This window comes from Lathamus discolor, chromosome 7, assembly GCF_037157495.1.
Source record: "Lathamus discolor isolate bLatDis1 chromosome 7, bLatDis1.hap1, whole genome shotgun sequence".
Classification (NCBI taxonomy): Eukaryota; Metazoa; Chordata; class Aves; order Psittaciformes; family Psittacidae; genus Lathamus; species Lathamus discolor.
In genome coordinates, this window is record NC_088890.1 from 18,503,952 (window position 1) to 18,530,928 (window position 26,977).

Genomic DNA, 26,977 nt, shown 5'->3' on the forward strand with positions numbered 1-26,977 from the left:
AGCAGCCATCCTGACGGCAGTTTAGAGCACCATGTCTGAAGACGTTTAGTAGAGGTGCCAGTGCCCATCTACAGCCCACAGTGAGCTGCTGGTTGGAGAAAGCTGAGTGGGTTTGGACTGGCTGGTCCTGGCTTAGGTGTGGGGTGGCTCTGCCATGTGTTTGGGAGCCAGGAACAGCCGCATCCTGATGCAGCTCGAGAGGTTTCAGAGGCAGCACTAGTGTCTCTGCATGCCACCATTCTGCTCCGTGACTTGTCAGCATGCTCAGAAGCAGCTTTTGTGTTTATTTCTGCACCACATTCTGCTCTTGTTTAGGCAAACCTGCTGTTTTCTCGGGTCTGTGAACTGTAAAATCAATCTGCCAGCTACCTGCAATAGGCATACAGTGCAACTTTTCAGGTCCAGAATCTAAAAAAGTCTTCTTGGAAAGCCTTGATTTTACCCGTTTGCTATTTCACTTCCCACGGTGTATGTGCTTAATTATTGTGCATGAAGGCACATCACCCATAGGTGTGTGCTTATCTGTGCAAATTTGCTCTGAGACCCAAATCACTATCATTATTCATAATTATCTGCACTGCTTGATCTGGAGAAACACAGGACAAAGGAGATATCATTAACTGAGTCACCCGCTGGATATTACAACTGAGGTATAAATCTAAACTCGCATAAGCCTTGCACCTGACAGTAATGCATCTGTAATCAATGGCAGATTTCTGAAACTCCCCTGCCATTCAGCTCCACAAAATTGTTTCTCCAGATCTTCTGTCTTTGCCTCCACACTCAGTTAAGTTTGGCCACATCCGCATCATTTTTGCCTGGATCTCTTCACTGTAATATTTGGTCTTGGCAAGATCTCTTCTTCAGCAAACCAGCTCCTATTCCTGTTTGGGTTTTTTATTCCATAACTGGGTCAGTTTCTGGTTAAAACATTTCTGGACTTGATCCTTTTTGGTAGAGTTGGGTAAGTAAGAATAACAGCAGCATTCTAGCTGCAGAGCTGTATGTTCTGCAGCACTGCAAAACAAAATACATCCCTTACCAGTTTTCCTTTCTTCTTTTCATGAGACCTGCTTCATGTCAGCAGTGCAGAAGTGCACCTCTGTGCAACTTAGATGATCTCAAATAGTGGAACTAGCACAAATTCCACTTTGATCCTCCTCTTTCCCTTTGTTTTAGAGCTCTCCTGCTCTTGGGTGGTGCACTGTTCTGGATCCTGCTGTGGTTTTACTGGTTCCTTACCCATTACAATGGACCATGTGGCCCTAATGTCAGCAGGACTTGTTATGGGATCAGTACAGAGATAGTTGAGGCTTGATCCTATGGCAAAACTCAAAACTCAGCATAGTCTTGACCACAGTCCAGAGGAACATGGATCATAAAGAACACAATGGCTGGCCAGTGCAGCTAATTCATTTAGCATATTTCACCATTTTTAGTATGAGTAAAATGTCTCAGATGTGATGCCAGTCATTTCAGCTGTGTCGAGACAGCAAGCGAGGAGCATCTCTCAGTTCTTGCATGACGGTGTGTGCAGTTTTAGGGTTAAATGGCAGTAAACTCATTTTTTAACTAGTACTGGTGCTCATGAACAGTGTATGTGAAATAACTAAAAGCAGAATCTGGTGGAGGAACACTCTCATGCTTCTTCAAGAATGACTCAGTGTGGGTGCATGAGCCAAGGAAACAGTGAAGTAGCCAGTTACATTGCAATGAAAAGGTGTCTTGACCACCTCATGCAGTCATGTGAGGGTGTGGAATCCAGTGCAGCCATCACCGTTTAAACCTTCTTTATTCCCTCAATAACTGTGGTTGCCTTGGACCTTTCCTGACAAATGCCAATGGTTAGACTTGGTGTGTTCTTTTACAAGCTCAGCTCCTGGACTTCTGATATCTCCTGGTAGCATCCACCTTGAAACAAACTGTTCCTCTTAAGATCTGAAATAAGAGGTATCTCATTTGACAAGTAGGTTCCCAACAGAGGTTTGGTGCTGTTTTCTGCTAAGATGAACCTGTCTTATCCCAAGAGCTAAAGAGCAGAGCACCAGGACACATCAGTGGCCACTGCAGGGAGAGTGTAGTGAGCACAGTGATCCTCTGTGCTAGAGACTGGGAAGGTACAGGGAAAAGCGCTAACTGCAACTGAGGACTTTCAAGGGCACGAAGCTCTTTGCTGAGCACAGAGGTAGTGCTCTTCAACTGCTTAAGACTTTATTTCTGCTTTCTGCTCCCTGCGGATTTACGTTCCAGCACCATATTGTGAATTGTACCTATCTTCAGCTTCAATTAAATTCATGAACGCAATATTGCAAACAGCCGTCCTCTGAAGCCAAGAAAATATCAAGGTGTTTTAGGGAACATCCACTTTCCTTTTTCTCTGCTACCAGCCCTGCTCCTGCAGTACACTGAGGAATTTATGGTATATCTAAACATGGTACTTGTAGTGGAGGCTTCGGGAGTTGGCTAAATCACCCTAACCCATGTTTTCATGGTGGCCGTGTGAAATGTGCATAGATCCTTTTCTGAGAGCTGTCACACTGGAGTGCAGAGCCCTGGAGTTGAACCTCCACAGGCTTAAATGTAAGGCATGTACGTAACTGATGGCATTACGGAGACCTGAGGATGGGAATGTGTGAGATGATTAAAACTGTGTTCCTTAGCAGGCAGTACCAAACAAGATCGTGTTTAATGTCTGTGCTAAAGGGAAGTTCATATTATTTCATCCTCTTGGACTGGAATTGGCTTTTTGCTTAAAGGGAAGAAGTGTATTGCTGTTACATTTATAATTAATGATAACCTAATCTAAGATTTGTACAAGCAGATTTAAACTGAGCTCTTATTTTGACACATGGAAAATTTTATCATTAACATCTTCATATTCCTGACTGACACATGGCTAATAGCATTGTAGTAGATTAAATCTTGAAGCGAGAGAGATGAATGTAGCTACAATATTACACAGGTGATTTTTCATATTCTTCTTTTTCGTGTGTCTGTCCGTTATCGCAAACGTGCCCTTGTGTTCATTTGACTTGATTAGAACAAATAGATAGCAATTACCTTGCTGAAAGAACTTCTGTGGTTTTCTTTCAACACACCCACCTATCCAGGACTTTCAAATGTATTCAAAGTTTTTTTCTATGCCTTTTCGCTTTGAAAGGTGTTTTGTATTAAAAGCAGTACTTCATAGAATCACAGAACGGTTTGGGCTGGAAAGGACCTTAAGATCATCAAGTTCCAACCCCCTGCCATGGGCAGGGACATCTCACACAAAACCATGTCACCCAGGGCTTGAACACTGCCAGGGATGGCGCACTTATCCCTTCATTGGGCACTCTGTGCCAGTGTCTCACCACCCTCACAGTAGAGAACTTCTTCCTTATATCTAACCTAAGCATGCTATTGCAGTAGCGTGAGCATTAACGGGGAATACTGTCCCCAATAATCAACTCTTAGTAATTTATTATTTATTTTAATTCACAATTTATCCTAATTACTGAGGTCAGTGACTTCAAGAGGATGTCAGCCTTAAAGGGCTTCAGGAGGTAGTCTGATCTCCTAGAATGAAACCTGCTGTATTGCCTATTTAGTATTAATGCAGAACATTTCTATTCCACAGAAAGCAGACACATTCTCAATATTAAGGGTTTTTTAATGACTGTGCTTTATCACAAATTAATTGATAACTCATGTTATACAAATAAAACTATTCCTGTATTTCTGGCAGTTTTTTATACAGCAAGTCAGGAAAATTAATTACTCCAAATGAAATACAATGGCTTCAGTTGCATTATTTTAAATAGTTAATCAAGCAAAGCCAGTCCACTGCAGAATTAAAGGCTCTGACTGTAAAACTGTGTCTAATTCAAATGCATTAAATCTAAAACAGTTCGAAGAAAGCTGGGCACCACCCTCCTTTACGTGTGGAATTGCTCGTGGAGTCCAGTACTTGCGTCACTTTAGGGCAGCATATGGCTGTGGAGTTGACTGCTCAAACGTTTAAGGTTCAGTCAGTGCCAAAAGTTGAGCTGCATGTGGTGAAGTTTGTGGTCCCTGTAAGCGTGTGCACTTTGGAGTATATGCTCTATCTGTACGTTTAGAGGGTTTTGTCTAAGCTTCTTTGTAGAGGTGGACACCTGATCTTAGTGGAATTGATAGGAGTTTGTCAATAACTTTTACTGGGGCAGAATTTTACTTAAGGGTATGCTATTAATCCTTGCCGTATTCTTTATGGTCAGCCACTGCTCTAGAGACTGACCAAATACAGACCTATTTAGGCTTTACATATCCCCATTTAGTAGTGTGTGTTGTGTGCATTCTCGTGTGGTGTGGTACAGCTGCATAGATCCTGTTTAAATCTGTGCCCCATTGCTCGTTATGGAAATTAAGCTGTTGGGATCACACTCCACGTGGTTATTTCTGCTGCAGTGCTGCATGTGAAGCCAGGCTTTTGCTGTAGCTCTGCAGCCTTCACTCTGATCCATATTGTACCTAATGGCTATTAGACTCTTGTTTTAAGTAATAGCATCCTGAATATTGATGCTAGGTATTCCAGCTGCTTGCAGAAATCGTGTCTCAGATCTGTTATTTTTCAGTGAGTTAAGAGGCCAAATCCAGGCCTACTATGATCCTACTGGTAGATATTTCTTTCCAATTGGAAAACTTTTTTGGCAGAAGATGAAAACTGAGAGTATGCTGAGAGTGGATTCTCCATGGTTAATGTGACTAACAGTGTCGCTGGTTTCATGCCTGTCATGAGCCAGGTCAGGTTTGTGCTGCCTTCAGAAAGGGCAGTGTCCCTGTCACTTCACTGTTCTTCATGCTAATGAGTAGAATCAACCCATCTACCCCACAATGACAACTAATTTTTCTTTCCCTTCCCCACAAATCAATTAATCCTTTCTTACACTCATCAGCTAGATCAGCAGGCTGATTCAGTTCACTGCTCAGCCCCGCAGGCAGGGAGAAGGGAGTGGGAGAAACCCCTCGTCCTTTGGCTGAAGCCAGCTGTGAAGTGCACACTGAGAATTGATGGAGGTGCTTCTGAGGCACAAGGGATGGTGTAGGATTGCTGAGCAGTGCAGTAAGCGGCTGCTGTTGGAGCAGATGGGCCAAGCCACGTGATGGCTATGGCACATGAATCCAGGTGTCTTTGCAAATGAGAGACTGAAGTGCAATCACTAACAAACAAATGGGATGAGCTTTCACATTAAAAGTAAGGTGTAAGATACAAGAAGTATGTTGGGTTTAGTGACTGGGTAAGATAATAGCTGAAAAACAGAAAGCATTTACAACGAATGAAAGACGTGAGAATTTGCTTACCAAGACTTCTTCATGTGTGTCAAACATCTGGACTTGAGAAACCGCTAAACTCCAAACTAGACAAAGATAATATGAGGAAGCACTTTGGTTTTGACCTTCTGGATTAATTCCTCACCCAAAACCATCTATTCCAATCCAGTGCCACTGAACTATCCAGTGAGCTCTCAGGCTGTAAATGAATCAAAATGAATCTGAGATCTTATTAGGTGGAAACGCCATCTCTTATACAATATGCTATTTTTCTTTCGAAATTGGCCCCTATTGCTTTAACATTACAAATGCAGCTTATTAAGTGAGAGATATGGGGAAATCCTTCCTGGTAGGATTACTAATTATCCAAACTTTAAATATAACCCTGTTCAAACTTGATTGCTTTTATACACTTTGGGTTTCCTTTGAAAGTGGCTGTCTTCTTAAAGAATGTACTAAGTATTCTGCATTGTCAACTGCCATTTCTTAACAAAGGAGGTGCAAGTGAAGGTTTTTCCTCTACAATTGTTTTTTTAAACAAAGCTTTTCTTCTTGCCATGCTCTCTTTGTGGCAGGAAATGACCTGCATTGTGGCCCTCTGGTTCTATGGTTTTGATACCCCTCTCTGGCCCTTGTCTGGGACTAGCAAATGAAGATGAGAACTGCACCAAAGCGTTAAATAGCTAGCATAGTAATTAAACCTAGTCCCCACCTCTCAGCTTCAGTAGTGTCTGATTATAAAGAATATTATTACAACTTATTTATAATAATAAATATATATATGATTATATTAAAGTTCTGGAGACTTATGCCCCTGTCTATCTGAGATTACTTCTTTCTCTGCATAACACAAAGGGTTAGTATGTTACTGTGGTGCCAGATTCAGCTCATATTTTGAGGTGACATAAATCCAGAATTGCTTTATTGACACTAATAACACAGATGGCTAAACCCAAGCTAGACAGAACTGTAATTATATCTACAGTGTTAGAGGTGAGGGTATGTTATTAAAACATTTCCCTCTTCTCTTTGAATAATGTGTAAGTCTTGCAAAATGTGAGGATCATACTGACAATATCAAATGTCACTTCAGCTTCTAGATGGGAAAAAGTATATGGTGCAAAAGGGAATATGCTCAGAACGACTATGAGCTCCTAATTAGCTATTATAGGATTCCATTAATCTCTTCCATCGACTAAAAGAATTATAGTTGTTGAAGTCTATTTGTCTTAAGATGGCAAGAAGGCTTAACCAAAGCCTTAGGACTGACAATAGTGCAAGGAAAAGCATATTCTGTGCGTCTAGCTATGTCTGTTGGTCACAGCCGTCTTCAGATAACCTCAGAGCAGATACCACTGGGGAGTGCTGAGTGAGTATATTAGAACGTATTTTACCAGAGGTCTGGCAGCTGCCTGTGGCTAAGCATGCATATGCCCCAGCTAATGTTATTTGTGTTCCTGGGGGATATTTTGGAGTTAGAGGCCCAAATTACTTGGAACACTTTTCTGTTTCGTTGGTTAGTATAGCGGAGTATACCTTACATACATGTACTTATTTGTGGCTGCTAAGAGGGGATAGGTGGGAAGCAGCCACATCCTACCTGTCTGCAGCACGCTTGTCCCCCCTGAGCTGGGTATCCCTCAGTAGGTGGCCTCTGCCTGGCTTCTGTACAGTAGCTGCCAGATTTTGCACGGTCAGTAGGACCACGTTATCCCAGAGAAAGCTCAAAATCGTAAGCCTTCCTTTTGAGTTTCTAATTTAACGGTTCTGATTTTAATCTTCCTAATATGAAATAATTACATTTGCTCCAGTGTGGTTTTCCTGAGTTTGTGGGCAGCTTCAGCAGCATCAAGCTCCCAGTGAGCTCATATGACAACAGTATTTCCTATTTAATTTATTTAATGTTTAATTGTTGCCCATGTTATCAAATAGAGTAAGAAACTGCGTTGGGTTAAGGCTTGTGGAGGGAATCAGAAGTGAAAATGCAGAAGAGGAAAAAGGGAGGAGAAACAATAAAGGATAGTGAAAAACAGAGAAGGGAGTTAACACTAGCTGTAAAGGTGGAGACATACTGCCACCATGCAGTGATGATGATAAAAAGAAAACTAACCATATTTTGCCATGGATCTCTGGGGCAGACCCATCCTTGAAATTGGTGGGAATTCAATGGACCGGAGAGCACGTTATCTCTAATGTATTTTTTGGCTCACAGATCACAATTAAAATTAAAATCTGCCTTCTGCAAAATTGAATTGACAATAGTGGTCTGCTGCAGTGAATCCTTGATCTGGGGTGGTCTCAGTTGAGTTGGACTACTCAAGGAAAAACCACAAATGATGGCTATGGAACTTTGCTTCTGAGAGTGTATGAAATTGCTGTCACAGCACAAGGAAAGCTACTGTGTATGGGTTACTTTTCAGGAAGGGAAAGATTGTTTTACAGGCTCCTGCAATTGACTGCTCTTCCTATAAATCATTCCATTCAAGTGTCTTGGCTGCAAAAATATTAATCTGAATGTTGTTGTAAGATGATGACGTTTTCAATATTATATAGCAAAATGTTACCATTAAATATCTTAAAGTGCCAGCATTTCTGCACGCTGCAGCTTTTTGCTAAGATGAGCATACACTTGTCAAATGTTTTGAATTCTGTATTTATTGAGTGAATGAGCATGTGGTTAATTAAAGTAGCATTACTATACCGGGAGGTGATCAGATTGCAAACATATCTTGAACAATTGGCTCTTGCATATAAAATAGAAGAGAGTTCTGATTGAAATCTGAAAACGTCAATGGATGCAAAAAGCCATCTTAGAGCATTACCTGATAAAACAAGAGTTGAGAAGTAATGACATGGTCAATATTAACTGCCATCAGCTGGAAAGAAATCAGATTGTCAGGGATCTATAAAATTCTTGCCAAAGTAGAACCTCATTTACACATACAGATCTTCATACCCTTTGCTAAGAAAAGCATATGTGACAGCTTAGAGGTTTTAGCTGCCAAAGATCTTTCACTCTGAATACAGTAAATGTCACATCTATTTATTTATCGTTAAATTTTGCTAAGTATCTGTAGAAATATTTGGATTTTTTCTATCATAATGTAGATGTTTAAAAGGAAAAGAATCCAGATTATAATGCAGCTGTAGCACCAAACCATATGGCTGCAAAATGGGAGCAAAAATACACCACTGAATTACTGGAAGTAAACATAAACTGGATGCAATCTTCAGAAGAATATTAAATGGAATATATAAATACCAGAGTACTGCCATAAAATCATGCAATCAGACAACAGTAGCCATCAGGCAGTAGATTATTTCACATGCTGAAAGTGATCACAGTTGTATAGCAATTTATGTTTTCTGAATGCCAGACTGAAAATATGAACTACTGAATCTTGGCAAGCACAGCGTTTCTAACTGCAGTGGTGGTTATAACAACATCTAGGCCTTTTCTGAGAGAGGAATAAGGCAGCCATCCTGCACCCCAGCTTCATTAGAATCTGTCCAGAGTCCCAGGTGCTCAGAACAGTCTTGTTTGTCTTTAATTCAATTCAAGCCTTTGGCTTTCTCTTTTAAAGAAACTGTCTGTGGGTGATTTATTGGTATATTTGGTATATTTGCACTGTGCTGAGCAAGAACAAATGGTCCAGTGGAATACATACATATTCAATATTATGAATAGTGTCTGGCATGAGAGAGAACTCAAATCAGTGTGGGTGCTGTGTTGCCTGTTCTTTTCTAAGAGTAAGTTTAAGTCCATTTGGATTCTCCATTGTTGTGTAAAAAGGGAGACGTTAATAACTTCCAGGAGAAAAGCTTGTGTGTCTGCTCAGCCTGCTGAAAACTTGCTTGGGGCAATTGTCAACTGTACTTTGATATTTTGTCTCTCTTCTTTTTATACAATGTGGAAGGAGAGGAGACCTCTTCATCCCATCCACATCCCATTTTCAAACTGCAAACAAGAACTAAATGATCCTTGAATTTCAATTCAACTTTGTAAATTAGCATCCCAGGGAACAGACTTTCAGTATTCATAATTGCAGTGCTTAAAATTAGGAATATAATATAAAGAGTTTACCTCAAAATTGTCCAGATTCATCAAGATTTCTTATTACTGCATATTGAACTAGCTCTGCCCCTGGGAGCTCGGATCTAAGTGATACTGAATAAAGGCTTTTTTCTCTCCTGAAGTCTTCTGTATGAGACAAATAGCAACTCTAAATATGTCTTTCTTTCTACAGATGATATGGAAGCAATTCCAGTCAAGCAGTTCGTTAAACACATCAGTGAGCTGTATTCTAATAACCAGCATGGGTTCTCAGAAGACTTTGAGGTACGATTTAATGATCCACTAATGAAGTGTTGTTTTCCTAAAGTTAATTATGTATTAACAGTTACGGACCGTGAGACATCTGTGTGATGCTGTCATGTCAGGTGAATGCAGTGCTCAGATGTATCAGAAGAAATAGGGAAATATCAATTTGCCACCAGGTATGAGCAGTCTGAAGCTGGACATTTACAGATGCTTTCTAAGCACTGCAGATTCAGTGCCTTTAAGGGGAGACCCTCCTAAGTTTTTATTAGATAGGAAAAACTGACTGCAATCCCCCAGGTATGACATTGAAGATACAAGCAGTTGTTTGTAAATCCAAGTTTTTCTTACAATCTGGAGCTTGTTTTACTCTTTTTGGCCCAGAATTTGTTCCTCTTAGTCGCACTGAGAAATCACTGCCTGAGCAGCCCAAAAGATATAAAATAGTGCTTACTATAAGTAAGAGCAGGAGAATTTGGTCTTTCATGAAAACCCAAACTATGGGTCCATTCCTGGAGTCCTTGTTCATGCTCTGTTCAGCCAGGAAAGATTACTGTTAAAGTCATCAGTTTCCAGCAAAACCGAGGAGAAAGGCTTCAGGTATTTACCCAGTGTGAATATTTTAAAGTAAGCATTGTATTACCTGTTTAGGACAGATTTTGACCTATAAATCTGCAATAAACTGGAGGTAATTCCAGTGAAGTGAAAGCAATTTCCACCTCTGGGTTACCAGATCCATATTGTACAAGGATAGTAAACATCACAGCACGAGAACGGGCTGCGGAATCAGGCTTTAATAAGCACATGTCAGGATTATCTGGGAAGTTTTTAGGCATAGGAAGTGTTGAGAAGCAGGAGGAACTGCAGGAAATTGCACAGAGCTGTGCCACTGGCTTCCCCACCAGCAAAAGGAGGTGCATTTGTGTGCTGCATGTGAATCAGAGAGGCAGCTCCGCTTACAAACAAGTCAATGAACCAAAATAGGTGGCCTAATATCTACGGCTTCTTCACTTAGTGCAGTAAAGACAAGACTGTATGCAGGAATTGTTTTTAATGGGATCATTTAAAACATTTATTGTTGCTGTTTGGTTGCTGTCTATAAAGAGTGGCTGCTTTGTCTGATGCTCAAAAACCATTGTGTATGTTAGAAACATTTTGTATTCATGAGGAAGGCAAATGTGGAAGGTGTTAAAGTGATTTAGTTCAATTGACTGCTGGCTGGATGGCTGAGCAGGAATATTGAGGCATTTAACAATGTTGATGGTATTCAGGACAAACATTTATTCTCCAGAGAGTAGAATTTGATCAGGATGATCAAATGCAACTCACTCTTCTCAATTATTTATGAATTGCGACCCCAGTGCTATTCGTCACCACTGGGTTTTACACCATTTAATTATTCAAAATAATCAGCAACACATCTGTAAACTTGGGCTGGCTTTAAGCAGGCTTTGCTTCAGCTGTCACAAAATCACTGCTATTAACAAATGTTGGACACCTTCTGCCCGTGTTCTAGCAAAGAAAAACATTGCTCTAAAAGCCTTATTTTTCCTTTCCTTCTGGAGCTCCCTGCTGCAAGTGCCATGCTGTGGCAGCCAGTGGGAGAGATGGCTTTGACCGGCTAATCCTGTTTTGGGGACACAAGGTCCCTTCTAAGGAGAAGTTAAACTCTGATTGCACTGCATATGCCAAGTTCTATTCTCCGTGCTAGTTTAAGATTTGGAGCACGTCTTCTGAAGCCAGTATAGCTGCTCCAGATGTGTTTCTCCACAGCTGAGGTCTTGGCTGCCTAAAGAGTAAATGAAATCTCCTCCTGGAGTAAGGAGGAAGAACAGGAACAAGACAATCCCTGTCTGGTGAATCATCCAGCTCCCTTTCATTGCTTATGTTGGGTCCTGCTGATGCCTTGTGGGCCTGATTTTCTTCCTTATGGTTCACAGTGATAGGACAGAAGAGTGAAACCTGGGGTTTTTCACAGAGCCTGTAGGTAAAATGTTTCTCAAGTGCCTAAACTGACTCAGAGATGAGAATACCAGTTCTGAAAGCAGCTGAGGGGTAGAGGACCCTGAGGTTACATTTATGCAGTAGTCATTGGAAGCAGCTAGCAGTGTAACTTCTCATGTCCGGTCATATCCAGCCATGGTCTATGTGCTGGAATTGTATCTGCCAGCTACAGTGAAGACTTAGCTAATGTTTTATGGAGAAACAGCAGGATTCCAGATGAAACAGAAAATCCAGTGTTACAGGGCTGCTAGCCTTAGGTGGAAAGTACCAGAGCCATGTCATGCCCGGGGAACTTCTGAAATGAGGTATTAGGTTCTGCAGTCATACAGACTGCTTTTTATATCTAGAAGTAGAGAGAAGGGGATGACAAGAAGGTGCTGAAAAAACGTGATCAATACTACCAAATAAATCAGTCTTCCCAAAGATAGGCGGTGCACAGGGTGGTTTTAAGGAAAAAGGATCAACAATCCTTTCAGAAATTCCTGTGTCAGGAGGTTTATGGTGGAACCTGTGAAAGAGGAGACCAAGCTGGGCACACACAGACTCTGCCCAGCGTGGAAGGTAAACATTCGCCATGTCTTCGTCGCTAGTTTTTGGTGTGAGTCTCTTCCTGTGTTTTTGGCAGCATGTTGTGGGTTGTGTCGAGTTGTTTTTTACATGAAGAAGACTCCTTTGAAAGTAAATGGTGTGAATACTCCCTCATCCTCTTAAAATGAGCTGTAATTACAGCTAAATATTTTGTGAACGTGCTTAGGAAGTGTTTCATGTGCAGAGGAATAAAGGACTTTGAACTCACCAATCTTGCTTTGGAAAGTACATCCAAAACAAATTCTTATTCCCTCTGGGTAATCATAGTGCAAGTAGCCAGCTTTATTGTCTGGTGATAGCTGGGCTTTCTTGTATAAACAGAATTGTTAAGATTTCCTTTGAGTCTGGTGAATTTTCCATTTCGGATATAGAAATAAAGGGCCCGATTTAATACTGAACAGCAAATAGCTTTTTAAAATAAAGGCAATGATCCTGCATCACCAGTGCTGGTCTTCTGATGGAACTTAGTATTTTACCTTGGAGTTTGTTCAGCCTACTACTGAAAACAGTTCAAGGAGGTTTTGGCTTGCTATCAGGCAGCTCCAGCACTCTCTTGCTATGGCATACAGGGTGAGGTACCACATTTCTACAGGCAACACTGGGGCAGGGTTTGGTGGCAAGGCTGAACAGAGATTGAGGGGCTTCCAGAGCCAGAGATTATATCTACTCCTTGTCTAGCCAGAGATTTTCTTGGCATCAGTATGCTTAATACTTTTTGATAGACCTCTCTACCATAAATTTCTCATTGGCTCTTGAACCCTTCAGACTTCTGATGTCCAAAGCATCCCATGGCAATGAATTCTACAATTTGTTCCACAAGAACGGACTTCCTTTTGCTTTTAATTCATGCCTAATAACTTATCTTGATGCCTCTTAGCTTTATCATTGCAAAATAATATCGCTGTTCACTTAAATGCCTCACAGGATTCTGTCTGCCTCCCTCTCATTCCCCCTCCGTCTGTTTTTGAATCTGCAGAAGTCTAAACTATTTAATCTGTTTGTTTCAGGAAACCATTGATGACTTGTTCCCTTTGTAGCTTTTTCTATTCCTTTACCATATCCTTTTTTAAGATGAGAAGGCCAAAACTGTGCACAGTATTTAATGAGTGGGTTTACTGCAGAGTTCTGCAGGAGCACAGTGATGTTTTCTGTTTGGTTTTCTATTACTTTCCTTCTTCCTAACATCCCATTTGTTTTTTAACAACTACTGAACACTCAGCTGACACCTCCAGAAAACTATCAGCTGTGACCCCAAGGTCTTGTCACTGAATGGTAATAGCAAATTGGGAACCTGTCAGTATATATGTGTAGTTAGGGTTGTTTTTCCCAAGTACATCACTTTGCATTTATCAACATTGAATTTCATTTGCTGTTTTATCACTCAGCCACTCAGTATTGCGAGATTGTTCTGCTTCCCTTCACAAACAGCTTTCATTCTAATTATCCTGTATAATTTTGTATCATAAACACACTTTGTCTCCTCTGCAGTCCATTTGGGAATAGATTAGGTCTCTATAAGGTCCCACTGGTGAAATCTGAGCACTGAGAATTCCTGGGCACGCGAGTCCCACCTCTAACCTATTCCTGTACAAGGAGAGTTTTCCTTTTGCTCCAAGACGTACCAGGTTTTTAAGTAATGTTTTTTGAGAAGCCTTTTCACAAACATTTTGGAAATCCAAATATACTGTTCTGTTCCAGACTGTGCTTACCTATAGACATCTTCAGGGACCTCTCCACAGTCTGTTAGAGGTATTCACTAGCTCTGATATTTATTACCAGCGTCTAGCAGTTTGCCCCACAGAGAAGTCGGATTTAGTGGGCTGTAGTGCCTGAAATCCCTTCTGGATCTCATTTTAAAAACTGATGTCACATTTGTCATCTTCTGTTCCCCTGATAGCCTGACTATATAGGGCATGTGCCCTCCGAATTCTTGTATCAAAAAGAGTGTGAAGTGCCACCTCCCACAGTAAAGCTTTTCACTCCCTCCCCCTGGCCGGTTGCTGGAATAACACAGTAAGATTTTTGAGTAGCTGTGTCCTTTTGCTCTGAGAAAAGAACCAAGGAAGCCAGGAAATCACCCTCCATCCCCAAAGCTAACTGAATTCCTAGACTATACTGCAGTGTTTGGGTTTTTGAGATTGGACAATTTTCTTTCCCCTCCTTCCTAAGAGTGGGTTGGTCAGTGCTGCTGCAGGGACGATTAGAGGGGGTAAGTGCAATCTCTGCAGACTCTCCTGCCTGTGGCCTTGTGAGTGTAATGATTCATTGCCAATTTGGAGTCTGCACAGGCTCGCTGAACTTGGAGGCAGGCTGTCTAGCTCCCTCATCACATAAATTGAAAATATCTTTATACTCCAGCGGCACCTTCTTCTAAATGTCCTCAAATGTAAGAAAATAACATCAATCCATATCTGCAGCAATACGGCAGGGATTTGCTAACATTATCCTCATGGTTGCTGCTGCTCGGGGCAGGGGTCACTAGCTCTTTTTGACCGGTGACCTCAGAATGTTATTCTTTAGTGGAGGGCTGCATTGAAGACAGATAACGCTGCACTTCACACGTTTCTTGAGACACTAAAAACGCTGTATAGTTATACTGGCATCCCTTATAGATTAGACACAGCTTACACCAGACACATGCTTATAACTGCATCTACACCAAGGAATTTGGCAGCAGAAAGACGCCATTTCAAAAACGTGCTGCTAGCAGGCATTGCTGCACTGGGAAATGGTTTATAACCTTGGCCCGAAATTGCCATAATTAGAGGTATTCTGTGCATTGCTGTACTGAAACCAAAGGGAAGCAGCACACTGAAGCTGGATGAGGAAGGATTGCTGCAGAAGAGGGTCTTCCTGGAGTTCCAGTTCTTATCTCCCGGCTTGACTTTCCCTAAGAAACTGGCATCATGGATTAGGAGATAAAGTTGAAGAGAAGCAGTAACAGAAGTTCAGCTGTCTGGGCTTTCTGCTACTAGCCCTAGTACTGCGGCCATACCCAAGGTTTCTGCCTAGAAGCCCTGCACAGGCAATGCCAGAGTTCATTCAGAGTTGGACACCTCCCTGTGCTGTGAAGGGCAGGATAGTACAAGCAAATGTTCCTCCACCATCCTCTCCTCTCTAATTTATTTACATGAATTTTTAGCTATCTAAATACTGTCATTCCTGTGTTGAGTCCTTTTGGTTTGTTTGTTTTCCCCTTCTTTCCAGGCTGTCCCCAGCTCCCCGCTCTCTTGAGTACCGTCACGGAGTTTGTACAAGTGCTAAATTTCCCAAAAAATCCATGCTGTTCCTGTGGGATATCTTCAAATGCTGTCTGCCGTCCCTGTTGGTATGCTGGCTTCGTGTCTGCTGTGATAAACAGCAAGAGCAGTACCACAGAATTCTCTAATTTGGGATAAAAATAATAGATCAAACCTGATTTTAGGGGTGGATGAGCTAGCTGCTTTCGTGCTGAAAAATATCAAAGTAATATCAAAACATAGCTATGGATCTCATTTAATTTAGTCCTTCAGATTAGGATCCTTTCTTTGTTCATGATTCCTCCTCATTGCTATTCATAGGCTTTCACAGTTCAGCCCCTGCTAGGACATCGAACTCAAGTAATGGGAAACAACAGCAGCACTGCATAAGGCCAAATCAAGAGATCGAGTTCCTGCTCAGTCACTGTAGCAAAAATTCTTGCTCAAACCTTATATTGCCAGCAAGACACTGGTGCAGTTTGATTTTACACTTAAATGGAAATTCTCTGAAGTTTAGAAGAAACTAATCTGTAACTTGTTTCAGAAGGGCAATGAAAATGGGTCGTTAAACCTGGGTGTATCAAATTCCAATTAGCATTAGCATGGACAATATAATTAAAAGGTAAATCAGCCATAATAGCAGAGACTAGGACACTTTTTACAGTAACTAACGGTCAATTGAAACCATGTACTTTGCTTTCTTGGGTTGTCAATGATAAGGTGAAAAGACAGAATAAGAGCCTGTATCCATTCATCTTGGAACAGTAATGTGTTCTGCAAAGTTAAACATGAAAAGCAGCAGTGTCCTAGCCAGCTGCCATTAAAATCAGTGGAAGGGACTAAGTGGGATTAAGGAATGCCAAAGAAAATACTCTGGAGCAGAACAGTTTGTGGATGTGGTGATATGGACACTATCTGTCCTACTCCAAAGTGCCAGTAGCAGTTTTGTGCTGACTGGGAGAGGAGTTTTTATAGGCTGCATTGAGCAGCCTAGGATCAGACCTGCCTGCAAACTTAGGTTGTAATAATAATATAGTCATGGTGATGTTTTAAATGCAGATGAAGGACTCGCTAGCCAGTAAGATTTAGAAATCCTAGGGTTTTCATTGCATAAGCAATAGAAAAATCTGGGAAAACAAATATTAATATACATAAATGCGGTAAAATGTCATAATTAAGATGGTGACTTTTTGGAACTTTCTCCAGGGTGATACTTATTAACACTAGGCTGCCCTCTTCTGCCAATGGGTAAATAATCCTCTGAACAGAGGCATAAATAACAGGCTGCAACTAGTCTTTTCTTGCAGCACTTTGTGCATTGATGAAAGACAACCACCTTGGCTTTAATAACAAAGGAATGTTAACTTCTGCCTTACTGTCTGTTAGGGGGAGCCTGTGGTTTAGTAATTTGCTGTTAGAATTTGGAGTCATGAACCAGGGAAGGTAAAAGTGTGGATGACCACCCTCTGCTCTCAACCCCATCTGTCCATGCAACACTGATAGTGGACAACATGGAGTTGGAGGATGTTCTCAGTCCCTTTCTTGTTCGACAGCTTCAATGTACCGAAGTGCCGGTTGCGTCCTGAACTAAGGGAGAGGGCTGAAGTCAAAATGGCCTTTTACTGTTCCACACTGATTTTTTAAAAGACAAAAACAACTGAAGCACATTGGGAGGGGAGGAATTTCTTGAACAGACTCCTTTTGCTATGCATTTGCAGTGTGCAGACATAGGAATCCACCATTATAGCAGCTTTCCAGAGTATTAAAATCGCTTGGAAAGTTACGTGTCAAGAGAAGCCATTTTCAGCTAATCAGCTCTCACAGCATCAGACCTTCTTTTCCACTGCTGTGTTTTTCACTGTCTTAGCTTAATCTTCCTCTTCTATTAACTTTATATTGGCCAGCTGGGAACATGTTCAGTTGAGAAAACAGTCAGCATCAACATAAAAAGGTTAATTAAAATGATTAACCTCACCAACAATTCCCTTATGGAAGAATCCTATAGAATTTAATAGAAAGTGATACATTTACTATCTAGTATTTAAACTGTCAGAGAAAATTCCTTAGCAGGGAGGTAATTCCCTATTAAGTTTGTTAGCTTGTTACAGTATTCTCCACAGCACCTTATTGGATTCATCTGTATTAAATTCTACAGCAACTGGCATAAATATTTCAATGATAATAACTTCTACAAATAATTCTGTAGTGATGCAGGGATGTAGAGTTTGATGTGAGGCTTTTGAGAAGCAAGGGGGTATCTTTTAGGAGCAATCTACAGTGGTGCAGCAGTGATGTTATATGATTTCTAAATGCGAAGGAGAAAAGGTAAAATGAAATTACATTACATCAACCTAACTCATAAGTAATGCTGCTTTTCCAGTTACGACTTCAGCTGAACCGACCCTGCCCATTGTGTAATCAGAAGTCCCTTGCTTACTGGAGCTGACAGGTAGAATTAGGGGAAGCGCACACTTTAATGGTGTTTTTTATTTCTGTGATAGAAATGGAACTATGAAAATTCTATTAGGGCCAGCTGGGAGTTTGGCTTGATTTGTCTTTGTCTTTGCTCAGCTCATCTCCTGGAGCATAGTATGTTTCTCCCTGTGGAGGATGGGGAAGAGAGAGAGAAGCAATTCTTATTTGGGAGTGTCATGTGGATATAAAAGCTGTAAAACGTTCAAGGTTTTAGTATACTTTGCACTTTTAAAATGTAAATGGTGGGGAAGGGATCAAAATTGCTATGCAAGTCCTTTGTGAAATGTCTGCATAATGCTGAACTCTGTTACATCTGCTGTTTGTATAGCATTTCTCTTGATAATTTTTCTCTGTCACTTAGCTTGTGATCTTTGTAGCAGCTGTGAGCTCCTAATGACTTTCCCTCTCAGGCAGGTTCTATACTGTTATTTTTAAAGCCTAAAGTACAAAGTAATTTGGCGCTTCCCCATATATCCTTGGGGAAAACTGGTACCATTAGGTGCGATTTCTGGGACTCACAAAAGATTTGAATAAATGTAGTTTCTTCCACAACTTTATAAACTCCAACCATTGATACATTTTTCAAAAATTTGGAGGTTTAACCAAATATTTAGTGATAAAAAAGGGTTTAGTTTATGCAGGAAGGTTGTGGTTAAATAAATAGTAGAAAATATATCTCGGAGGTGCAGCCCACATGAGGTTTAGTGATTCAGTTTGTAAGACAGTCTCTGAAATGTGTAACACTCCAGGACAGCCTAGCCAATGGGAATAGCTGCTTTTCTCTGGGGTCAGAGAAAAGACCCTCCATTGTCCCATTCTAATAGCCCTGTATTCTGTTTTGGACAATGAAAGTAAGAGGTAAGTAAGAACTAAAAGTATTAATGAGGGTTAGGTATCTAACCTACAGCCTCAACTAGACAGCACTCTGCATCTCTAAACACCTTGGCAAGCCTGGTCTCTTTCTGCTTTGTAAATGTATAAATACATGAATACAACCTTTTATCTTTTTCATTGTACTGTGGGCTGTTAATCAGTGTCCCAGAGGTGGTATTCAAAGTATTTGCTGTTATCTTCAGAGTTCTGTTTTATTTATATTTCATAAAAGGCATCTCTCTGCAGACAACTAACAAAAGGTCAGCGCCAAACTTAAATGTCAGAAACCCTTTTTTGAGAGGTTATAAGCAGAGAAGTTGTCCAGCATTCAGTCTTGTGCTGAAATGCTTTTTGTGCTTAATTTATTACATTGCACTGGCCACTCTTGCCTTTAAAGGACTCTATCTTCCCTTCCCAAGGAGGGAAAGAGTAAAGCATCACAGGAGATGCAGTCCAGAAGACAGATGGACTGCTGGTCAGAGGAGACAGTTGATCCTCAGGGTGCTCAAAGTGCATCTGTCACCAAGTCTGTGGGGAGGAGCATAACTGTACACCTGGCAGCAGCTAACACAGCTCTGTTTGAGCAGACCCTATCATACAGGACAATACTGGAAGACTGTGCTTTATCCCAAAATTAAGATATCAGTACTTTAAATGTGGGATTTTTGAGCTGCTGCAAGAGAAGATAAAGCTCAATTTTCTTGAACTGATGCATTTCGTGTTTGAATATTTTTCATGCCTAGGAAGTGCAGCGCTGCACGGCTGACATGAACATCACTGCAGAGCATTCCAACCACCCCGACAACAAGCACAAGAACAGATACATCAACATCCTAGCCTGTAAGTAAGCACTGGCTGTAAGCACAATGCATCAAGGCCCTCTCCTCTCACAGTGTGTCTGTGTGTGATTGGAAAAGGCAGGTAGCTTCAAGTTACCTTACTACACAGTAGTGAATAAACATGTTCAAGTATGGCTGGGAGATAATTTCCCTACCAAAGGCAAAGGATGTTTTGACCTCTCTGTCACTCTGGATTTCATTTCTGGATTTCACTCCAACTTTTGTTCTAAAATACATTGCAGTTTAATGGTCCAAAAGTAGTTTCAGAAATACCGGTTTGGTATGAACTTAAGTGGAGGAATAACTGGGATAAATTGATCAGAGCTCTTCTGCCTGCTAATGTCTGAGAACTGGCCTTTGCATAGTGTGGAGCAAAGAGTTTTATTGATGATTCCTGAGATTCCTTTATAACCCCAAAGGTGCTAAATCTCACAGAGTACATCTGCTGTATTTCAGCCTGCTTCAGCTGTGTGTATGACTTGGACAAACAGTGATCTCTGTAGCACAGTGCAGGCTTTGCCTGTATTCCTCTGAGAACTGCAAATCTGGGCTCTGCTCTAGAATGCAAATCACTGCAGGTCTGGGATGGAAAGCAGTAGCTTCTTCCATATTGTTCTCTGATCTGGAATGAACGGCAGATGCAGCAGTCACTGAACTACAAAGATGGAGCCACTGATAAAAGGTTCACAGTGTTCATAAACTGCAATAAATCTGGAATGTTGTTGATAGTATAGGAACGATGTCTCTAACAGATTCTCAGATGTAATCAAGGTGCCAGCTAAGGACCAATTCACAGACCTGTAAAAGACTTGCTGTTACGTGGCCTTTGACAAGGGGATTCATTCAACTTTGATTTTAAACATAGATGTCTGGTCCCTCTAGGCACAGAGGGAGAAGTACCATTGGAGGAGAACTGAAGCAGGCATTCCAGTCCTCCAGATTGCCCATGGGGGGGGAACCTTACTCTCTCTATTGAGAGGCACTTAAGGAAGGCAACTGAAACCACATTCTTCATGCTTAAAGTTAGCCCAAGTGTCTCATTTCTACATGAGTTGGAAATGCCACCCAGCCCAATGTTGCTGCCTTGGAGCAGAAGGACTGCAATATTTTCTCTAATTTAAGCCAAAGTCAAGCATTTGGGTGGAACAAAAAGAGAAGCTAAAGAGTGTAACCTAAAGTCTAACCTCTTGGTGTGATGAGGATGGTGAAGGAGTAAGAACATTGACTCAGATCCCAGAGCCAGTAGAGCTGTGTGAGCCCAGCAGTGGAAGATAATGATCTCAGACACTGAGCCAAGCAAGGGCAGCTGCAATGCCTGCGAGGGCCAAGCTATTGTCTCCACATGGTGTTACACAGCCCTGTGGGGCTCTTGGAATCACACTACACTGTGTGATGTGCATGATCCTAGAAATTGTGCTCCTAGGGCTCCAGTGTCTTTTAAAGAGAAGCTGTCCCAGCAAGAACCACATACTTTAAGGGATGTGAAGACTCAGGACCTGCTACAATGAGCAGGTGACCAAGACCAGATACTCCCATCTCCCACTCGCCTCCCATCCAAGGCTAATTTCTTCTGTGTATGAGTAAAGGCTACTGCAGTACCTAGGAAATAGAATGTTTACCTGCAGTTCTGTGCTGTGTTTCCTTAATGCTCTCTTAATGCTCTGTTTTTCATCCTGCAGATGATCACAGCAGGGTGAAGCTAAGGTCTTTACCAGGAAAAGATTCGAAGCACAGTGACTACATTAATGCTAATTATGTCGATGTAAGTTGTTTGAATTGGTTTGATTTCTCTGACTCTGAATCCTTCCACAAGGAGGGAGTATTGCTGCTTGTGAAGTGGTTGTGTGTTCCAACTTCACCTGAAAATTTTGCTACGAACTCCTCTCTCTGAGAAAGGCACCTTTCTCTGTTACCTTTAAAATATTGATATGGCTGCCATGATACTGCTTTCATCTCACTTGGCATTATGGTTTTCTTTGAAGGGTTACAACAAAGCAAAAGCCTACATTGCTACCCAGGGACCTTTAAAATCTACCTTTGAAGATTTCTGGAGGATGATTTGGGAACAAAATACTGGAATCATTGTCATGATCACAAACCTTGTTGAAAAAGGAAGAGTAAGAGATTTTCTAGTTTATTAGCAGTTGCTTCTTACCGCATTCCCGAATCATGGGGGCAGAATTTGGTTTTAATGGTTTGGGATATGATATATATTGATGTATAATATATACCTAACAGAACAGAAGGATACATAGCTAGCCATGGTTTTACTTCTTTAACAAGCTCTAAATACAAATGTAAAGCAACAGCTCAAAGCCTCAGCCAACCCACCCGACTATGTCTTTGTTCAGAGGAAATGCGATCAGTACTGGCCATCAGAGAACAGCGAGGAGTATGGGAACATCATCGTCACGCTGAAGAGCACAAACATTCATGCCTGCTACACTGTGCGCCGCTTCACAGTCAGGAACACAAAGCTGAGAAAGGTGAGTAAAGCCTTCAGTGTTCTCACCCAGAGGCCTTCTGGCTTGTGTAGGATGCGAGGCACACAGGAGCAAAACTCGGCGTTTGCATAGGCAAGTCAAAGCAGCAGGTGGATGGGAAATAAGTAAGCAAAGCCGGCATTACAAGGAACCTGGTGAAAGGTTTAACCTGTATTTCTTTTTCTGAAGTTCACTGCTGCTTTGGTGTCACAGTCATTGCTGTTATTACCTGTTCCCACATGGATTTTTCCTTGAACTCTGTCTCCACCTAGCAGGAGGCAGAGCTGCAGATTTCTTTTGTTAGAATCCAGCAGTTTTTCGGCTGAGCATTGAGTCTCTTTCCATGCTTCTCATCCCAAATCTGTTTGTTCTTTCTGTGCACACTTCGCACTCAGGGTCAGAAAGGAAACCCCAAAGGGCGGCAGAACGAGAGGACGGTCATTCAGTATCACTACACCCAGTGGCCTGACATGGGTGTGCCCGAGTATGCTCTGCCCGTGCTGACCTTTGTTAGGAGATCCTCTGCAGCCAGAACCCCAGACATGGGACCAGTGGTGGTGCACTGCAGGTATGATGGGTGTGAGTGACTACTTCATGGCAAGCATCCCTAGTGCACAGCAAGTGCTCTTACACACCAGCTAAGACAAACACAGGCTGGTGCAACCGTGGTGGCCCAGAATAGCAGCATGTTGGTACAGGGTGGATGTCTGTATGGCTTCTTCCAGCCAGTACCAGTAACAACAGCAGTGGAGACAGGGGCAAGTGTTGGGGCAGGAGAAATCCATGACCATCCTGATTGTCTTGGCCTGTGAGCCCAGCTTTGGTGGCACAGGCGTGATGGCTTCTTTTGTATTCGTCCTCATCATGCAGCAGAGATACCCACAGAAGAGAGGAAATACATAACTGGTAAAATTCCCCAAAAATGAAGTATTTTGCTGAGAAACTTTCATGGTTGGGGCTAACAGAAACATGAAAGCCTGTGAACAGGAACATTTGCTTAGTTCTGCTGTTGCAATCATTTGCTTTCATCTAGCTGTATTATATGGGTTTCTCTTATGTTTTTTTTTATAGTGCTGGTGTTGGCAGAACTGGCACCTACATTGTGATAGACAGTATGCTGCAACAGATAAAAGACAAAAGCACAGTAAATGTCCTGGGTTTCCTGAAACATATCAGGACACAGCGCAACTACCTCGTCCAGACAGAGGTAAAAATTGCAGCAGGCTTGAATTTAAAGCCATGTCTGTTTTATGCTGTAATCGAAAAGAAAACTTTTTTCTGTTACATCCCTATAAAAATGTAATGTATCACTGGCACTTTTTGCTCCGGAATGTCTCTCTTCTTATAGACCAAACACTTCAGATCTGGTTTTTGACTTAGTGAAAGTTGTACATGTGACACTTGTAAATGCTTATTCTGGACTTGGCCATACTTGCATGGGTGCCTTGTTTTGCACATCCTTCCTGTAGTGTGCTGTACCCCTCGGTTAAAGCCAGCTGTTTAGTTTATTCCAAGTGCCTACATGACATGCTTGTTTTTCTAGGAGCAGTACATTTTTATTCATGATGCCTTGTTGGAAGCCATCCTTGGGAAGGAGACTGAAGTGTCTGCAAACCAGCTGCATATTTATGTTAACAGCATCCTCATACCTGGCATAGGAGGGAAGACGCGACTAGAGAAACAGTTCAAGGTATCACCGCCATCCAGAAGGACTTAATTTCCCTACTCTCTTTTGTATGGTTTGTCTTCAACTGTCAGTTGTCATAGATAAGGAACCAAGTCAGAACGCTTCATTAGCAGCTGCAGAAGTTTTGTCCTCCACAGTCTCAGCTAACGCTGCTGGAAATCAGTATTTAAACTCTTGAAGGCAAAAGTGAGCAGGGGGGCATGGACACTGTTTTGGAGTGTGCTGCTAGTCTCCCTGGTCCCACAGGGGCTTGGGTGTTCCTGAGTCTGTGGTTAGCTTGGTTGGAAGTCTTCTTCCAATCTATGGCTCTCCTGCATATATGTGGAGAAGGACATGAGATAAGGTTCTTCGCAGCTGTGGCTGCCCCATCTCTGGCAGTGTTCAAGGCCAGGTTGGACAGGACTTGGAGTAACCTGGTCTAGTGGAAGGTGTCCCTGCCCATGGCAGGGGAGCGGAACCAAATTATCTTTAAGGTCCCTTCCAGCCCCAGCTAGTCTGTGATTCTATTATGTTAAGAAAAATGCTTTAAGACCAGGAAACACAATAGGCCTTTCTCATTGCTACTAGCTGTGCTTGCTGCTTTTCCCTGCTTTGTCATAGCTGATTTCATCCTGGCCTAATTTATTTTTTGCTCAGATCTCCTATTTGAAACCTGAGATTTTCTGATTACGTTTTATTTGAATGCCTTTAAAAATATTTTGTGAGACTGTGTATGATAAGATTATACATGACATCTGTTTTCACAGCTAAACTCACTCAATAACTACCCAAGGAACTGAAACCATTGAATTATACCAGGTGCCAAGCTATTCAAAAACCAAACAGGCTCCTCTCTGAATTCACTCACAGAAATCTCGGTACTCCTCCATCAGTCAAGACATTCCAGATGCTTAATTACTAAATTAAAGAAACAAGTGCAAGCGCAAGCAATACACGCACAAAATGCAGCAGGAGAAAAGGATTTCTTATTAAAAAAATTATATGTATAAGTATATACGTCTAGATTATATGTATAAGTATAAACGTACACATATAAAATGTACACATTAAGATGTCTTCTGATGACTTGTGGCAAACTTTCAGTACCTTGAGTGCCAATTTCAGAAATTACTTTCTCTACCAACGTTGTGCAGGTATTTAGAAACCCCATAACTTCTAATGAGGCCTGTGCCAGGACACAGTGAGGTGAGTGCTGTCTTGTTTAGAGTGCATTTGAAACTGGGATGTGACCAGCAGCAATTATTAGATCTGTCTCTCCCTTCTGCTGCTGCCACAGAGCTGGCAGAAAATGACTTGTGCTCATGGTACAGTGGTTTACATTCAACCATCTTAGAGTAAAATTACGCTGAGTAATGAGTTGCTAGTGCAGGAAATGAAAAAGCCACCTTCACTCTCTTTGCTCTGGCAGAATCTGGGTGAATATTCAAATAGAATCTGCCTCCCTGATATCTTTTTTTGTGCCTTTAAGCAGCTCAGAAAGAACTTGGCAGACCAGAGAATGTAACCCATGGCATCCCTCAGATCATTGGTGGGTTCCCCAAAGGCCTGGCAGAAAAAGAGATTCTACAGGAATGATCTGGCTTTTATTCTGGGAGAAAACATAGGGTTTTTTGTTCTATTTTTCTAGCTCTTCTTCCTTGAGAACTGCTTCTGATTGAACATACTTGCAAGTCTATGAAATATACTCTTAAAGATACCTAAATGTCGTGTTCAGTGAAAATACATTTTAATGGAACTTCATTTTCAGGATGTTTCGATGCTGAGAGCTGCAGAAATCTTTTTATCCATTAAACATGTTGTATGAAAAGGATGATTTCCATTGGCATCTTGAGTAGTTTAAACAAGTTTAACAATGTAGTTTATTCTTCTGCTAATGCATTTTCACAGGAGTTGGCAAAGAAACCTCCTGTCTTCCTTTAGAGCACTGTGAGGACTGACTTACTACTTTATTCTTTTTCAGCTGGTTACACAGTGTAATGCAAAATACGTGGAATGCTTCAGTGCTCAGAAAGACTGCAACAAAGAGAAGAACAGGAACTCATCAGTTGTGCCATGTAAGATGACATCTTTAGTTTGATTACTGCCTAGCATAACTTTCTGTACTGAATTCTCCTGGTTTTATGCATGAAAAGGCATAGCCACTAGGAAGGAGAAATGTAATCTTTTGTTCAGGCCAGGCTGTCTTGTCTTTCAGAATTGCCCTGATGAAACTGAACAAAAGAAAATAGTGACAGTGTCAGCCAGATATACTGTCCAAGAGAAATGTTAATTTGAAGTGCTTAAGAATTTGAATTATTAGGTAGGGGATAAATCTGTGGAATACTGAGAGAATTACTTTGATACTGCTCTCCACTCAGGTGAGATCTCCCAGTGTGATTGGCACAAGTTGTTTGTAATTCAGCTACTACACTCAATTTCTGCCTCTGAGCCTTCCCCAGGTATTGAGGGTATTTAGTGCCCAAGGACACAATTTCACAGTCATTAATATGGACTCTCTGCATGGCTGCCAGGCAGTATGAGCAAACCAAGCGTGGGCACAACGTCATTGCCATCACATTACCAAGGGCATACAGGACAGATGATAGCCAAGCTATGGAGCCTACAAGGATGCTGCAGAGGGGCTCTTCATCAGGAGCTATAGCAACAGGACAAGGGGTAATGGGTTTAAACTTAAACAAGGGAAGTTCAGGTTAGATATAAGGAAGAAGTTCTTTACAGTAAGGGTGGTGAGGCACTGGAATGGGTTGCCCAAGGAAGTTGTGAATGCCCCATCCCTGGCAGAGTTCAAGGCCAGGTTGGATGGAGTCTTGAGTGACATGGTTTAGTGACATGTCCTTGCCCATGGCAGGGGGTTTGGAACTGGATGATCTTAAGATCCCTTCCAACCCAAGCCATTCTATTATTCTATAAGCTTAGCACAAAGTAACAATGACACAGACATGGAGTTTGTTAATTGAAAGGAAAGTCATCAGGATCTATCTTAAACCCAAATGCGAATGGGGCAGAAATAACCTATATGGCTTTGCACTGTGTATCCTGTTGCTGCAGTGATTTCAGTCTGGCACATGGGGCCTGTCAGTTGGTTTGAGGATGTTGTTGAATCCAGCCCTCAAACACGGAGATGTATAGCTCTGCTGAAGAACACACTCGCACTTCTGGGTGGTTAGCCATTAGGGAAG

At 41.6% G+C, this 26,977-nt stretch overlaps 1 protein-coding gene across 3 annotated transcripts in view; it reads left to right on the forward strand.

The window, feature by feature from the left end:
• The window catches only part of PTPRG (protein tyrosine phosphatase receptor type G), a 407,805-nt gene that overhangs the window by 371,195 nt on the left and 9,633 nt on the right, over nt 1-26,977 (forward strand). For all 3 annotated transcript variants that reach the window (XM_065687094.1, XM_065687095.1, XM_065687096.1), the window contains 9 exons: nt 9,540-9,631; nt 19,533-19,629; nt 21,308-21,390; nt 21,611-21,745; nt 21,980-22,114; nt 22,507-22,679; nt 23,183-23,318; nt 23,655-23,801; nt 25,759-25,852. In XM_065687094.1, coding sequence (XP_065543166.1) covers nt 9,540-9,631; nt 19,533-19,629; nt 21,308-21,390; nt 21,611-21,745; nt 21,980-22,114; nt 22,507-22,679; nt 23,183-23,318; nt 23,655-23,801; nt 25,759-25,852 — 1,092 coding nt within the window. The remainder of the gene's footprint in view (nt 1-9,539; nt 9,632-19,532; nt 19,630-21,307; nt 21,391-21,610; nt 21,746-21,979; nt 22,115-22,506; nt 22,680-23,182; nt 23,319-23,654; nt 23,802-25,758; nt 25,853-26,977) is intronic.